This window comes from Cucurbita pepo, chromosome LG17, assembly GCF_002806865.2.
Source record: "Cucurbita pepo subsp. pepo cultivar mu-cu-16 chromosome LG17, ASM280686v2, whole genome shotgun sequence".
Taxonomy (NCBI): domain Eukaryota; kingdom Viridiplantae; phylum Streptophyta; class Magnoliopsida; order Cucurbitales; family Cucurbitaceae; genus Cucurbita; species Cucurbita pepo.
This window is the reverse complement of record NC_036654.1, coordinates 2,446,807-2,462,924: the sequence shown is the minus strand read 5'-3', so window position 1 is coordinate 2,462,924 and position 16,118 is coordinate 2,446,807. Positions and strand designations below refer to the sequence as shown.

At 35.7% G+C, this 16,118-nt stretch overlaps 3 protein-coding genes across 4 annotated transcripts; all 3 read left to right on the top strand.

Annotated features, from left to right (window-relative positions):
- Positions 1-762: 762 nt before the first annotated feature.
- On the top strand, positions 763-4,975 carry LOC111778875 (shaggy-related protein kinase theta-like). Its single transcript, XM_023658872.1, has 13 exons — positions 763-825; positions 1,254-1,538; positions 1,614-1,706; positions 1,837-1,896; positions 1,983-2,255; positions 2,350-2,424; positions 3,159-3,215; positions 3,308-3,448; positions 3,554-3,604; positions 3,701-3,796; positions 3,890-3,973; positions 4,393-4,495; positions 4,586-4,975. Exons 1-13 carry the CDS (start codon positions 763-765, stop codon positions 4,645-4,647), a joined length of 1,443 nt encoding a protein of 480 aa, XP_023514640.1. The 3' UTR covers positions 4,648-4,975.
- A 1,238-nt stretch (positions 4,976-6,213) lies between these two features.
- LOC111778876 lies at positions 6,214-10,159 on the top strand. 2 transcript variants are annotated; one of them, XM_023658873.1, is made up of 7 exons: positions 6,214-6,304; positions 6,893-7,222; positions 7,351-7,444; positions 8,410-8,531; positions 8,622-8,759; positions 9,565-9,663; positions 9,891-10,159. In XM_023658873.1, the coding sequence occupies exons 2-7, from the start codon at positions 6,902-6,904 to the stop codon at positions 9,939-9,941; spliced, it is 825 nt and encodes a 274-aa protein (XP_023514641.1). In that variant the 5' UTR covers positions 6,214-6,304; positions 6,893-6,901; the 3' UTR covers positions 9,942-10,159. The 2 variants fall into 2 exon arrangements, with proteins under 2 accessions (XP_023514641.1, XP_023514643.1); XM_023658875.1 differs by lacking the exon at positions 6,214-6,304 and adding an exon at positions 6,316-6,449.
- Positions 10,160-10,690: 531 nt separating this feature from the next.
- LOC111778267 (spore coat polysaccharide biosynthesis protein SpsK) lies at positions 10,691-14,802 on the top strand. The gene is made up of 6 exons (XM_023657985.1): positions 10,691-11,063; positions 11,173-11,332; positions 12,261-12,448; positions 12,724-12,847; positions 13,644-13,774; positions 14,549-14,802. The coding sequence occupies exons 1-6, from the start codon at positions 10,842-10,844 to the stop codon at positions 14,678-14,680; spliced, it is 957 nt and encodes a 318-aa protein (XP_023513753.1). The 5' UTR covers positions 10,691-10,841; the 3' UTR covers positions 14,681-14,802.
- Positions 14,803-16,118: the final 1,316 nt, after the last annotated feature.

Here is a 16,118-nt window from a genome sequence, read left to right as displayed (position 1 = left end):
ATGAAAAGAAAAATAGTAGGGGGGGTAAATTAAAATAATGCAGATCTAGTTGGCGTGAAAAAGAAAGATGGAAATAGAGAGGGTGCAAAATGCAAATGAATTCAAAAAGTGTAGCGGCTAAAATCAAAACGGTCATATAAATGGTCCCCACCCGAATATTCCGTCACATTCGTAAAAAGGAGAGGGGAAGAGGGGCAAAATGGGAAAATAAGGTCACCGGAAAACCACATAATGTGGCGCATCGAGAACCGGCGACAGATCCTGGTTTGACCGACGTACATTAAAACCCGGCCATGAATGATTGGTTTTGATCCCTCTTTGACCCAACCAAAATTTTCGAAAAACGCCATCTCTCAACTTTTTTCCTCTTTTCCCTCTTTTTTAAAACCTAATTTCAACAGTTTCAATTCCCATTCTTTCCCTCTTTCTCTCAATCTCTCTCTCTTTCTCTCTTTGTTTGTTCTTCGTTCCTTCCTTCGTTTGTTTGTTTGTTTATTTGTTTTTGGATCCTTTTTTTCTTCTGGGGTTCTTCTATTAACGCATTTAGCAGCTGGAGGAGAGAGAAATTTGTGTTTCTCTCTCTTCTGCTGGATATCCCTTTGGCCTTTTTTTTTTTTCATTTTTCGTGTTCGCCCATTTCTGAAGAACCTCTGTTTTGTTCGGGATTTGTTCGTTCAGGGCGTGGTTTGGTGTTTTATTAGCGATTTGGAGTTTCAATCCTTCTGTTCGGTGTGAGAGGATTTTGCAATATCAATAATCGATATGAATATGATGCGTCGGCTTAAGAGCATTGCTTCTGGAAGGACTTCGATTTCTTCTGACCCTGTGAGTATAGCTTTTATTTTAATTTTGATTTTGGGAAATTGGAGTTGGGATTGGGGAATTTTTGGGCATTTGAATTCCTCGATCGCGATTGCAAACTGGGAAGTTGCCTGATTTATACGTAACGTTCGTTTTCCTTTTCCTTTTCCTTTTCTTCGAATTTTGAATTAATTTCTATATCTGTCGTTTTCATCCCATAATTGTTCATAAGAAAATAAAGCTTCTATTGATGTTACCCGTTAACTTGGTTCCTCTGATTTAGTTTCTTTTTTTCAATATAGTGTGTTCTATGTATGAAAATCATTCGATAGGCTACTTGGTGATCTGTGTTTAAGATCTATATAACATGGTGGATACTCTTAATGCTGTGCTATTATGATGTTTTTGTTTTCATTAATTTTGATCTTTTTCTTATTAATGTGTATTTTAAGGGTGGAGATCTCGGAACTAAGCGAGCTAAAGTTGATCAAGAAACTGAACAAAAGATCGATGGGGTTTCGGATGATGTCGGAAGAGTTGCCACTGGTTTAGAGTCGAATTTGGCTTCAACTTCTTTGGATAATGCTGCAAGCACATCAAACATTTCATCAACAGCTGGTGTAGAGAAATCTAACAATTCTTCAAAGGCTAGAGCAGAGAAATCTGGTTTTGATAGTCTTCCAAGAGAAATGCGTGAAATGAGAATTGTAGATGAGAAATCCAACCATGATGAAAAGGTTAAATATTGCTATGTCAAATTGTTGAAACCATAAACAAGTATTGAGATTCTTTTTGCTATGCTTATGTTTTAGGATTTGGAACCTTCTATCGTGAACGGCAATGGAACCGAAGCTGGTCAGGTAATCGCTACAACTGTAGGTGGTCGAAATGGAAGACCAAAGCAGGTGACTTTTAAATATCTGCTTATCATATTTCATTTGATTGCTTAGAACGTTATGACATATATTTCGTTGTTCCCTGTAATTGAGGTCGAATTGTTTGAAAATTTTCTTTGCTATTGTCACTTTGTTGCAGACAATCTCCTATATGGCAGAGCGAGTGGTCGGTACAGGTTCTTTTGGTGTTGTCTTTCAGGTATTTGATTATGTTGCGTTTGTTTTCGTTCTTTTTAAATCCCGAGGTTGGTGCAACTTTTGAAATCGTGTGTACATTGTTAATAGGCCAAGTGTTTGGAAACAAATGAAGCTGTAGCAATCAAGAAGGTGCTGCAAGATAAGAGATATAAGAACAGGGAACTCCAGATTATGCGCATACTCGAACATCCTAACGTCGTTCAACTAAAGCATTGTTTCTTTTCCACTACTGACAAAGAGGAGCTGTACCTCAACCTTGTCCTGGAGTATATATCTGAAACTGTTTACAAGGTTTCTAAGCATTATAGCAGGATGCACAGGAGTATGCCCATTATTTATGTTCAGCTTTATACGTATCAGGTGAACTTTCAATCAATCGATTTGTTTTTCTTATTGCATTTGGCTGTTGCGATCCTACGTATAAATGTAGTGACTTTTGTCCTCACTTTTTCAGATTTGCCGGGCACTAAATTACTTGCATCATGTGGTAGGGGTATGTCACCGTGATATTAAGCCACAGAATCTATTGGTAGGTCTTTTTCGCTTTATCCCCCGTCCTACGTTCTTTTTATTCAGTTGTGTTCTGAGCTTGTTTGTTTGTTTTTTTCCCCTCATAGAAAACCAAACCTTAACTAACTATATAGAAAGGGCTCAAATTTGAAAGATAGGGCCTAATGGATGATTATTGAACTCCATATAAATCGTTGCGCCCCAAGGCATTGAAAATTAGCAAGAAACTCCCCTAAGCTAGATGCCAATATTCCTCCCAAGTTCAAATTGTCGCTGTGATATCTCACATCGGTTAGGGAGGAGAACGAAACATCCTTTATAAGGGTGTGGAAACCTCTCTCTAGCAGCATTTTGAAAACCTTGAGGGAAAGCCCAAAGAGGACAATATCTACTAGCGGTGGGCTTGGGCCGTTACAGTCACTCTCTTGAAGGACAGTCGAGTGAAGGCGAATAACGCTTCAAAGATGTGTTCTTAGTTGTAAAAACTATATCTACCGCTTTTGGGGAAACTGTTGTACAAATGGACAGGGTGGCCATCTACATAGGAGTTCATGTAGGGTCAAGTGGTTATCCAGTGAGATTAATTGAGACACACGCACAAGCTGACCTGAGCACTGAAAAGACTACAAGGGGATCTAACTGAGAAAAACACTGCCTGCATTGCATGCTATTTGCACATGTATGGCTGCATATGCTAGCCAAAGGTAGTCATCTTTTACCTGCTGCTTATTTTTTTTCTGCTCAATTGTGCAGGTTAATCCTCACACTCATCAACTAAAGATATGTGATTTTGGGAGTGCAAAGATGTTGGTATGCATTCATTGCTGAATTTGGATGTGATTCCTTATCTGATGAAATTTATTAGTTTAATGATCTGATGGAATTTAATTTCTCGATTTCAGATGCCCGGGGAGCCTAACATATCGTATATTTGTTCACGGTATTATAGGGCCCCAGAACTCATATTTGGGGCAACAGAGTATACAAATGCCATAGATATGTGGTCCGTAGGTTGTGTGATGGCTGAGCTTCTTTTAGGACAGGTAGGTCTTCACTTGAGTTTAACTCATATGGACTCGTTAATAGAGTTATTTCAATACCATTTTGTTCCTCTTTCTGATGAACCATGGACAATTATTTGTTTGCAGCCTCTTTTTCCTGGTGAAAGTGGTGTCGATCAATTGGTCGAGATCATCAAGGTACGGCTAACTTCCTGTTCGACGTCGAAAAAATTACGAGACTTCCATCTTTTTTCTGTTCCGCGTTTCTGATTTCTATTTCTTCCCTTGGATTAGATTTTGGGAACCCCAACCAGAGAGGAAATCAAGTGCATGAACCCGAACTATACAGAATTCAAATTTCCTCAGATTAAAGCACACCCGTGGCATAAGGTCTCTTGCATTTTCGTCCTGAATTTTGTAGCCATTTCTTTTTATTCCGTTGTTATGAGGGTAGAAATCTCATTCAAACTGTGTAATCTCCAGATATTTCACATGAGAATGCCTGCTGAAGCCATCGACCTTGTGTCGAGATTGCTCCAGTATTCGCCCAACCTACGTTTCACCGCGGTAAGAACAATGACTTGGTTTCTTTGCAATTGCAAACGTTGTTATTTCCTTTACTGTGTTGTGTTCAGATCGTTTAGGGAGACTAAAAGCGTTTTTGGAATTAGCTTGGTTTTGTTTTTATATGGCTAAGAATTCAAAAGTTTCGTTAGTAAACACGAACAGAAATCGTTATTAGGTGGGACCTACATGTTTGGTATCTGAGTTCTTGCTTTTTCTTTGTCCCAAAGTTCTGATTCCTGTATTATTTGTTTTTTGAATTTTGTTGAATAGTAGCATTCAGTGTCTGCCATTCCTTTTATGCTATCTAAAGGTTGACTGAATAATGAGATGACATTAATGAGTATCATTATAACAGAGACCATAGGTTTGAAAAAGAATGGATATCAATCTAACAATTAAGTGGCCTTTTTTCATTGCAGTTGGAGGCTTGTGCACACCCGTTCTTCGACGATTTAAGAGATCCGAATGCCTGTTTACCTAACGGTCACTCGCTACCGCCATTGTTCAATTTCACAGCACAAGGTAAAGCCAGCCAAAGTCATCATCATGTTCTGTTCAATGCGTTAACCAGACTATTCTTGTTGGTAGTACCTGATCCAAAATTGGTTGCAGAACTTGCTGGTGCATCGGCTGAATTGCGCCATCGCCTCATACCCGAACACATGAGAAATTAAATTAACACGAACATGGGGATACTGTTGATCTTTGGCCAAAACCAACCCCAGAAGATCATCCATCCGTAGTAGATCTGTCTCCACTGTCATCAACAACCTGCTCGTAACACGGAGAGAAGCGAAGGGTACCCGCACCGGGCAAAGGGAGGCAGCCGTGTGCTGGTCTTAAGTACTAATGTGAATACTCAGCTTCATGGCAGGTGTTATTCTTGACAGTGTATGAGTATCATCTACATTCGGATGAATAGTGCTTCTTGGATGTATGTATACTATTCATTATGAGTTTTGCTTTAGCAGAGAGAATCAGACAAACCCCCATTCAATTTCTTGCTTATGTGCCAATTTATTATCATCTGTCCGTTTGCTGCATTTTGAGAAAGAAGTTGATGGCGGAGATTGAGATTTTTTTAGAGTATTATAATTCAAAATTTGGCTTCGAGTTCAAACCTCAAAACCAACTAAATGCTTTTTCTTTTTAAAATCTAAACATAACTCAACGAATGAACGATGGTTCAAGCTTAAATCTGTAATGGTTGAACGGTTGAACAGTTAAGGTCAATAGTTTTGAGCTTTTTAAGTTCTCTTCCTAGATTGGTTCCTCTTCAAAATCATCCCTCAATTCTCATTGGTTTGTCACGGATCCAAGGACTGACAAGCAAGTGTTCTTCACTATTTTGATCATGATTCTTTATAAAACTCGAGCTCCTACCTCCATTTTCAACCCTAATCAAGCTTTAAAACAACCCCTTGTCCTAATCACTCAAAAGTCGTCACCTGAAATTTTAAGGGTTAGGAGATGTCTTTCACTCAATCTCACTTGTTGACTAATGAAAATCAATTAAATTTTAATTAGTTAAATTATTTTATTAATTTAACTTAGTAAAAACAAAAGAAGTAAGAAACCAATTAAATATATATTTATTTATATAAAATTCTGATACTCATATACAACATCAAATATAATTATCTGATAATGCTTAGGTATTTGATTCCGAACATCTTATTTCTTCTAAAGGTATTTGATTCCGAACATCTTATTTCTCGCAATCCTAAAGTTGGGCATGGACGGTTATAACCTTTCAACTCTTTAATAATTTTTTTTTTCACAAGGTCAACTAAAAATTACCTTAATAATTTTTTTTTTCACAAAAAGGTCAACTAAAAATTATTTTTACGAGAACAATATTTTCATATATATTTGTTGAATTATAAAACACGTATAAAGTACAAAGTGGTAAGATTTTCGAAGATAAATTAAATTTTTGTTGATATTTATATAGTTATTTAATGGTTAATTTGAGTATGAACAGAACTTAATTTTATACAAATTTTGATTTAAAAAAAAATCAGCGAACGAATTAGCAAAAATTAACGGGTTTCAACGCTTTTAATCATTAACAAATAATTAAATTCATTCAATTCTGTTCTTCTATATTATTATTTATTTCAAAATGATCACAGTGAAAAACATTTAAAATTATACATAAAATAATGTTAATATCTCTGCATTCATTAGTAGTTTAATATATATATATATATATGTGTATATATATATGTATATTTGCCACAATCTCCCCAATTCCCACCAAAAGGCCAGCGAGCAACGTCAAAAGAATATCGCCTGGATTCTCTTCTTTAAATCCAAAATCACTGCCAGGTACATTTCGTCGACCAATCTTTTCTCCACTTTTGAATTTAGGTCTTTCTGATTTTGATTTGTTCGACTTCCCATTTCGTTACTGTTCGTGTTGGTTCCAAATGAACTGGAGTAATGGCAAGGGAAGGGAAAAGAATGGTTCAATGTTGGGAATCAATTGGTTTTTTTGTTGAATTATTGCCCATAAATGTTTTAAATTGTTGTTAATGTTTGAGATTTATAGCTAAAGTTACGTCGAATTCTCTTTCTTGGGAGCCAACTTGTCGGTTGGTTCGTCCGTCTTTGTTTTGGGTGTTTAGAAATTCAGTCTATTTTGACAGTAAAACGTTTGGATTTGTTGATTACGATGTTTAATGATCTCAAAGTAGTGAGGGAGTGACCTCTGAATTTTGATTTCGCCGTCGTTTGAGTGTAAGTATCACTTGGAAGATTAATGGTTTTCTGGAAAATATTTTGAACTCTTTCATATGTTATTTGTTATAAGGAGCTGGAGGTGTTGGATAGGGTTGATTTTTGCTGCTTTGAGTAGCTAATTCAGATTTTTATCCTAGAGTGCTGAAGTTTTATCTTATTTTCATGTGTGTAAAGCTTGAAGAAATGTTGATGGGACATACAGAGGGTCTATCACAACGCCAATACTCGAAGGATCTTCTTCTGTCGAATCTTGTATCCGAATTGGATATTGATGAGGCTGCAGATTGTTCTGAACAAATTCTGTATGAGGCGTCTTTTAAGGAATTTGGGAGATACAGTGTTCAATATGACACTATTATATGGTTTTCGATATCATTGTTGCTGGTTTTAGCTTGGGGTTTTGGGATAATCATGCTACTATATCTTCCATATCGAAGATATGTGCTTCAGAAGGATTATTCGTCACGAAACTTATATGTCACACCTAGAGAAATAGTTTACAAGGTTTACTTTTATGTTATTTGGTTCTCCCTTTAGAAACTGTGAATCTATATATTTTTCAGAAGAAAGAAAGTGGAGGAGGAGTTAATTCTTGTAATCTTTTCTTAACCTGTCTTTTTCTCCCTTTTAAGGTTTCAAGACCTTCATTCATACCTTTCTGGGGTACCACAAAAATTGAGAAGCGTGTTCCTCTTTCCTTAGTGATTGATATCATTATCGAACAAGGTATGCATGCATCCCTCTTCTTGTGATCGTGCTGCTCTCGAGTATATAATTTTCTTGATTGTGATTCATTTCTGATAAACAGCTTGATATTCTCACTATAAAGATCTCACATGTGGGAGTGCTCTTTTGAACTTTTTTCCTATGCTATATCATTTTTAAATAATAAGTGGCTGTATTTTAATTCGGTACTATATTGAATAATTAATATATCGTGCTAAAAAATCTGGTGAATGATCTGATGTTGAAGTATTGAGAAATTTTGTCCCATGATATTATTATAAGTCACCAACAGAGTGGAAAAAATGAGTGGTTCTTAGCACTTTGATTTCATGTAGTGATGGCCTGTGTTTAAACACTTATTTGTCTTATAATATATATATATATATGGTAGTGTTTGAGCCTACTAGCGTACCTTGACTAATCTCACAAGGCAACTACTTGAACTTATTATATTTGGTTACTAAGTAGACTTGCAAAATATTAAATCCCAAATAGATACGACCATTGTTAACCCGTTCCTTAGGTCTTACTTTTTACATTGGCCCCAATGACCATTAGAGCAACCTAGGGTGGTTATTTAAACCCTTGTTTGATGCACATAGGATTGTTCAATCTGAGATCATACACTTTTGACCTCACCCCTGGCATGGAAAGAACAAGGAGGGTTCAAGTATTTCCATTGGAATGGAAGGGCTTATTTGCTGTTAAAAAACGCAAATAGTTTATATGATGATGGATGTTCTATTCTAACTAAATTGAAAATATTACACCATTTTCGATGAACATATGGTAACTACAAGATGTGGGCACTCAACATAAAGATCCATGTGAATGACTATCTCGCTCTTTAAATATGATATTTCCTTCAGCTCTAATATTTCATTTTTCATTCTCGAACGCGCTCTGTAGTGAATGTGTATGACCATATGAAACTGCATGGGTTTATAGTTTTTTCTTCTGTGTAGGTTGCTTACAGTCGGTGTACGGAATTCATACCTTCAGAGTTGAGAGCATAGCACATGGAAAAGCTTCTCGTGTTGATGACCTGCAGGTTCAAGGGATTTCTAACCCTGGTCTCCTGAGAAAGGTTGGTTTGTATTCATCTGTTGACTTGTGCACTATTACTATTCTTTATAGTCGTGTCAGAAGAGATGCTCACCTCTTGCATTTCAACCAGATCATCGTAAGAGAAGCTTCAAAAGTTATACAAGATTTTGGCAGAAGTTGGAATAGAACTTCAATTACTGCTGAAGGAGAAAGCTTCCTATCAATGGAGGGACCAACTGTTTTAAAATCTCCATCAAAAGGGTTGAAGGTGTGATATGGCCTTCGCTTTTGATTGTTGCTAGTTTTGAGGCTCCTTTTCTTTTTTCCTTCTTCGTACCCCCCTAAATTTAGCGTCCTGAATCAGGGAAAGTACAGGCCTGTGGCTTTGCCAGAAGTCTGTCAATTGGTATGTTAGATAGAAAGTAGAACAAAAGTGATATGGGCTTTTAAAGAGTCTGTTTCCAAGTGGTGTCAATGCCATTGGACATCATAAAAAAAATCTCTGTGAGATCCTACATCGGTTGGGGAGGAGAACGAAACATTCTTTATAAGGGTGTGGAAACCTCTCCTTAGCAGATGCGTTTTAAAAATCTTGAGAAGAAGCTCAAAAGGGAAAGTCCAAAGAAGACAATATCTACTAGCGGTGGGCTTAGGCCATTATGATCTCTCTATTGCTACTTGTTTCAGACCTTCAATTCCTTTATTTTCTGTTTCATCTGAAGGCTTTATGAAGATAAATACTTCTTTTTCCATCTTTTAGGCACTCGTAATTTGGCCAACAAATGTACGGTTAAATTGCGAAGTATACATCCTTTCCTGTAGGGAAATTCGTTTCTTTGAAGATTATTAATATGCAAACCAAGAAGAAAACTTAGGTAGTCTATCATCTAGATGAAATCTATATACGTACTTGATGATTTATTCATGCTTGTGCATATTTGTGTTCCTGTCATCTTAGTGCTTTGCCATCTCATCTAGGAGTCATTTATTTACGTTGGATATCAATCTTCGATTTAGCTATGTGTTCTGCTGAGTTCTTGCCTTTCTTATATCTTTTGTTTCCAATTCTGCAGGCTACTAGAACACTGCAATATGCGTCGATGGAGCGTAGAAGTGTATTGTCTCAGGACTTGCTGCTTCAGAAGCTGGAAGAAGTCAATATATCAGTCAAGGTATTATCACTTCTTTGGTTATTACTGTAGGAGACAAGCGGAATTGATGCTTAGCAAGAGAATAATAACTGCTAGCCTGTCGTGGTTGGTGTAAACTAAATTAAAATGAACACAAAGAGCTCAAAAACAGTGTCCTTATTAGATTGCTCAAGCTAGATGTATAATCGTTCACTTAAATTCTTTACTTCTTCCATTTCTCTCGATTTATTTGTCGACTTCGTGAACAGAAAATCGAGCAGCTTATTAATGAGCCCCACCCCGCCCCTGAAATCAGCTGATGGAAACATGAAATTGGTCTATGAACCTGTTTTGTTAGTTGAAGCTTGAGTGAACAGGGGAAAAGAAATTTGGGAGTGCACTGTGTATGTATAAGGTAGGAAAGTAGCTCTGTATATTATGATGTCTTTGTATTGTATATGGAACCATCTTTTTAGTGATTGATTGGGCTGAGACTGAGCTTTGTTTGATATGCAAATGGACAATGAGTTGCAAAATCTGTTCGAGCATTCATTCTTTTGATAAGAGTTTTCACACGCGTTGGTGTTTTTGTTTAGTATCGTATCATATTATAGACGGTCATTTAACTTATGTCTAACTATTAGTTTGAGTGACGGCCAACTTAAATATAGCTTAACTAGTTAGGTATATATACTCGTTGTTCAAGAGCGGGTCATTTAACTTTAGGTAAGTTTAACTATTAATTTGAGTGACGATCCACTTAAATATAGCTCAACTAGATAGATATATATACTCTTCAAGAGATTTTATTCTACATTTTTTAACTAATTAGATCAATAAATTAAAGTCTGATCCAACAAATTCACTAAATATATAGTTCGATTAAAAAAAATAAACAATTGTGTTTGAGAAGAAGTTGTTGTAAACCCACAAAATCAATACAAATTGAATTTTTTCGATCAATTTTCTTTTGGAATTTTATGGGTTTTTTTTTTTTTTTTTTTGAAGTATTAGAAAAATGATTCAACCAACCGATATTAATTCAAACCATTTGATAAAACATTTGCAATTGCAATTTCAAGTTTGGACGATGAATCATGAACATATTCGAACGGCGTGATAATCCATTACATTTATCCACTCGCATTCAATAACCCGAATTGAGCTCCATTTTCTCTTCCGAAGAATCAGAAGCGACTTCCCCATTTCTGGCAACAAATATGAGCAAGAATAAGGTTCTGGTATTGGGCGGCACAGGTTACTTAGGTCAGCATCTTCTATCAGGATTTTCCGACATCGATGGAGTTCCATATGATCTCGCATTCACTTATCACTCCTTTGCGCCTGATGATTTGGTGCGAGCTCTTCCTCATCTGCTCGCTTTTCAAGTTGATTTGAAATCTGGTCAAGGATTCGATGCCATTCTCCAGAAATTTGGCCAGGTTTGCCTCTCTCTTCTGCCGATTCAAGTTATCGTTTATTTTTGTGTGTGCTAAGATGGTGCGTCATTATTGCTTGAATTTAGTGCTGAAATATGATTTCGATTACCAGCCCGATATTGTTGTTAATTGTGCTGCTATCTCTGTACCTCGTGCCTGCGAAACAGACCCTGCTTCTGCATTGTCTATCAACGTGCCTACTGCTCTTGGAAATTGGTTGTTGAGCTTTGAACAGATGAATACACTTCTCATTCATCTATCAACTGATCAAGGTAACTCTCGTCTTCTTTGTTATCATTTTTATTATTTCTCTTACTTGGTTATTGATATTTTAAGTTGATTAAGGGCACCAACTCCTACCGCTAGCCGATATTGTTCTTTGGATTTTCCCTTTTAGGCTTTCCCTCAAGGTTTTTAAAACGCACAGAGAGGTTTCCACGTTCTTATAAGAAATGTTTCGTTCCCTTTCTCAAACCGCTGTGGGATCTCACAATCTACCCCCTTGGGGCCCAACGTTCTCGTTGACACACCAACCGGTGACTAGCTCTGATACCATTTGTAACAGCCCAAGCCTACCGTTAGCAGATATTGTTCTCTTTGGATTTTCCCTTCAAGGGCTTCCCTTCAAAGTTTTAAAACGCATATAGTAGGAAAAGGTTTCCACACCCTTATACGGAATGTTTCGTTTCCCTCTCCAACCGATGTGGAATCTCACGAGTCTAAACACTTGTATATATAAATAAAAGACTCTCGCTGGTAATGCTTACGCTAGAAGACCTTTGAACCCGAACAAAATCAACTCACCACATAAGTTTCTAGTAACGTAGTTAGTGCGTCTTCTAAATGCTAATTTGGATTAGACAGAAAATTGATAACTTATGACATATAAAAATTTCTTTCAATGCATTGATTAAATAGACACACTCTTAAAAGCATAGAGGAATGTTAGAAAATTTTTAAATGTTAAGGACTTCCCATTCTTAGGAATTATAATCTCAGTGCAATTATAGAGATCATTTGAAGATTTTGGTATTTTGACTGTAAGTAACCTGAGAATCATCATTTCCTACTTGCTTGCATCTTGTCAAGTAAAATTTCCATTAAATATAAGATATTACTTTTGTCTGTTGGACAGGACATCTTTCTGATTCTTTATGATATAATTCAACTGGGTAGTGCTTGATTTTATTTTCCCACTAGTTTATGAAGGCATGAAATCATTCTACAAGGAAGATGATGAAACCATTCCTGTGAATGTGTATGGGAAGTCAAAGCTAGCAGCTGAACAGTATGTTTCTGAGAAATTTTCCAACTTTGCAATCTTGAGATCTAGTATCATTTTTGGTCCTCAGACCATCTCGCCTGTTCATAAATCTCTGCCAGTTCAGGTACATGGTCCTTCGTTATGCTGTACTTCTGAAATTTTCTTGTACATTTATGCATTTATAGATATTTTGAATTGTAAAGACAATGTCTGCAAGTTCTAGCATATAGATCTGCCATTTTAAAAACAACTACCGGAAGGGAAATATGTCGCCGTTATTTGTGAATTAACTTGTATAACCAATTCAATTGATAATTTGTTCATACGGTTCAAAAATATTTTGATAGCTTTTTTCAACTTCTTTGTGCATAGGAATTAATTTGTATGCATTTGTTGCAGTGGATCGATGCTGCTTTATCTAAAGGAAGTGAAGTTGAATTCTTTCATGATGAGTTTCGATGTCCTGTGTATGTCAAGGATGTCGTGAATGTCATAATAACATTGATTAAGACATGGATATCAGGTATGGATTTTGTAGAGTATTGATAAATGATAAATATAATTGGTGCTTCCCACTTCCCAGGTCCCCTGCAGTTAAGTCCTTCTACGTTGCATAAATGACTGTATCCTTAGAATCCTTAGAACTCGAGGACAAAATTGTCGGAAAGTCTCTCTATACCAAATAATACCTTATGTTCACGTTAAAATTACCTTCTGGAGAAGACCGTTGATATTTAAAAATTGCTAAGCAACAATCAGATAAGTGAGAAATGCTGGGATAATCTGAAAAGTTTGGATAGAGTCGGAGTTTAATATTGGCTAGGTAAGCGTCTTATTGTAAGAAAGAGTAATTTGAACCTGGTAGACCATCCCGAGGGGATGGTGAAGGGAGGAGTACAACCTATAGAACAATTGTTGTTCAAGTAAGGCCATGTTGAATAAATGATTGTTTATATGAGATCCCACATCGGTTGGAGAGGGAAACAAAATATTTTTTATAAGGGTGTAGAAACGTTTTCCTAACAGACGCGTTTTAAAAACCTTGAGAGAAAGCTCAAAAAGGAAATCTAAAGAGAACCATGTGAAAAACATGTTACTTACAATGTATGGATTACTCTTATGTGTTGGTGAGAGGAATAATCACTCTTTCGAAATTGTTTTATTTTTGTCCATTCTGTTGGGATATGCTGATGCTCAATGATTGATAGTTGTTGTTCAATTATTTTTCTCCTCAGTTTTGACATGTATGCATTCATTTTTCCGTCATTATATTAAGTTTGTCTCTTATCTGTTTGCAATTATGGATGAGTGAATTCCAGAGGGCAAGCAAATGCAATTGGTGTTAAATGTTGGTGGACCAAATCGCTTATCACGTGTTGAAATGGCCGAGACTGTTGCAGAAATTAGAGGACATAACAAATCATTGATCAAAAGAGTGTCTGCATCATCGGTATGTTTTCTTCTTGATCTTCTCTATATCATAGAATGAATTAAGCCATTCAATATCAGCAGAGGATCGTCGAACTGGCACATCCATTAGCACTCCCTTGAGAAATATTGCCAAAAAACATTTCAAATGGCCCACGTTTTCTAGAATTTTTGTAACGGCCTAAGTCCATCGCTAGCAGATATTGTCCTTTTTGAGTTTTCCATCTTGGGTTTTCCTTTAAAGTTTTTAAAACGTGTCTGCTAAGGAGATATTTTCACACCCTTATAAAGAATGTTTTGTCCTCCTCCCCAACCGATGTGAGATCTCACAATCCACTTCCCTTTGGGGCTCGGCGTCCTTGTTGCCACTTGTTCCCTTCTCCAATGATCCCATCACTGGCACCTGGCCCAGTGTCTGACTCTGGTGGTATACCATTTGTAACGGTCCAAACCCACCACTAGCAGATATTATCCTCTTTGAGTTTTTCCTTTCGAGCTTTCCCTCAAGGTTTTTAAAACGCATCTACTAGGGAGAGGTTTTCACACTCTTATAAAGAATGCTTCGTTCTCCTCCCCAACCGATATGAGATCTCACAATTTTCCTCGGACAATGACCAACCTTTGGATATGTCTAATAGTTGGTTTCTTATTTGTTATTGTGCCATAGGTGTCCCACTTTACATCAGACTGTTATTTTAGTAGGCTAAATATGTTGCTGTTAGGTGAAAATCTATGATCTTATGGCAACTTATTTCTACTTTTGGTATGAGTTTTAGTTTTGTCTTGAACGTTTCAGATTGATCGAGGGGTAAAATCCCCTGCAGACATTTCAATGAACATCAGTAATCTGGTTCAGAAACTTGCCATTTCTCCTGTTTCATTCAATGAAGGTGTCAGATTGACACTTGCAGCCGAGACTAAAGAGTGATGTTCAATATAACCAACCACTTGTTGCTTTGGTTTTGAAGACTCAATGACACTTATTTGGTTATGAAGGTCAGTCAACTGCTTCAAATGCTGCAAATTAAATTAAAACCTTTGAAGAAGATGAATGNTTAATTAATTTATTTATTCTTATTATTATTTTAACTATTTTTTTATATTTTTTTTTTTTACTTTTATATTATAGAAATGAAGAACCATTTGTTCCATGAGTTTTTGAGACCTATAAAGTACACTAATAATTTTATTTAATGTTGCGAAATATGTTTTAGTAAGAGATGGTGAGATCTCATAGAGGGAGACGAAGCATTTTGGTATGGAAACTTTTCTCTAACAGACGCATTTTAAAACCATGAAGTAGATAGTTGATACATAACGGGCCAAAGTGGATAGTATCTACTAGCAGTGGGCATGACCATTGTTATAAATGGTATCAGAGTCAAACTATTGAGCCTCCAACAAAGGGTGGATTGTGAGATCTCACCTTGGTTGGAGAGAGTAACAAAACATTTCTTAGAGTGTGGAAACCTCTCCCTATTAGACGCATTTTGAAAGTTCAAGGCTGACGATATGGAGCGGGGTAGAAACAATAATAATAATAATTTTAGTTCAAATAACTCTCTACTAAATTAGTATAGTTCATTTTCCTTTTCTTATTTCATTTTTTTTTTACATTTTATCCAGACGCAACTATTTTCTAAAATCACTGGGAGACAACTTGACCACTTTAAATTCTAAAACAATTAAATTTAAGAAATAATTAAAAATCTCTAATTCAAAATTTTAAAATCTTAAACCTCTTAATTTTAAAAATCTGTTTTGCTCTCTTAATCGACTATTTGAGTGATTTCAATCCTTAATTTTTTTTTTTTTTTTTTCAAGTTCTAGTCATGTCCACGTATAATCTTCATTTTATAGCTAATGAAATGATTATTTTGAATTAATTAAAAAGTTAACCGATAAAACCTATTAAAATTGAAGTTATTTGTACCATTTTTGCCACATGTACAATATACCACTATTTTATAAATTAACGTCACATCATATTTTTGTCATTCGTTTTAATAATAAAGTTGACATAATTGTTTTTTATATATAAATAAATAAATTTAAAGTTAGAGGAAAAAAAATCAAACGAGTATAATTAAAATATATCATGAATTTTATATAATCTCAAGTAAATTAAAGAAAAAATCATGTGCTATAACTAAAAAATACTATTTTTATTGGTTACGAGATTTTTTTAAAAAATTTAAGTAAAGTCACCAGAATGAACAATATTGTACTATTATTTAAGTTCGTGATTTCAAATGTAATATGAAAGTCATATTTTTAATTTAATTATTTTAATAGAACCCATTAGAGGTACGTTATTTGAGGGAAAGATCTCCGCATAGGACGTGATTCTTAAGGAGATAAGTATT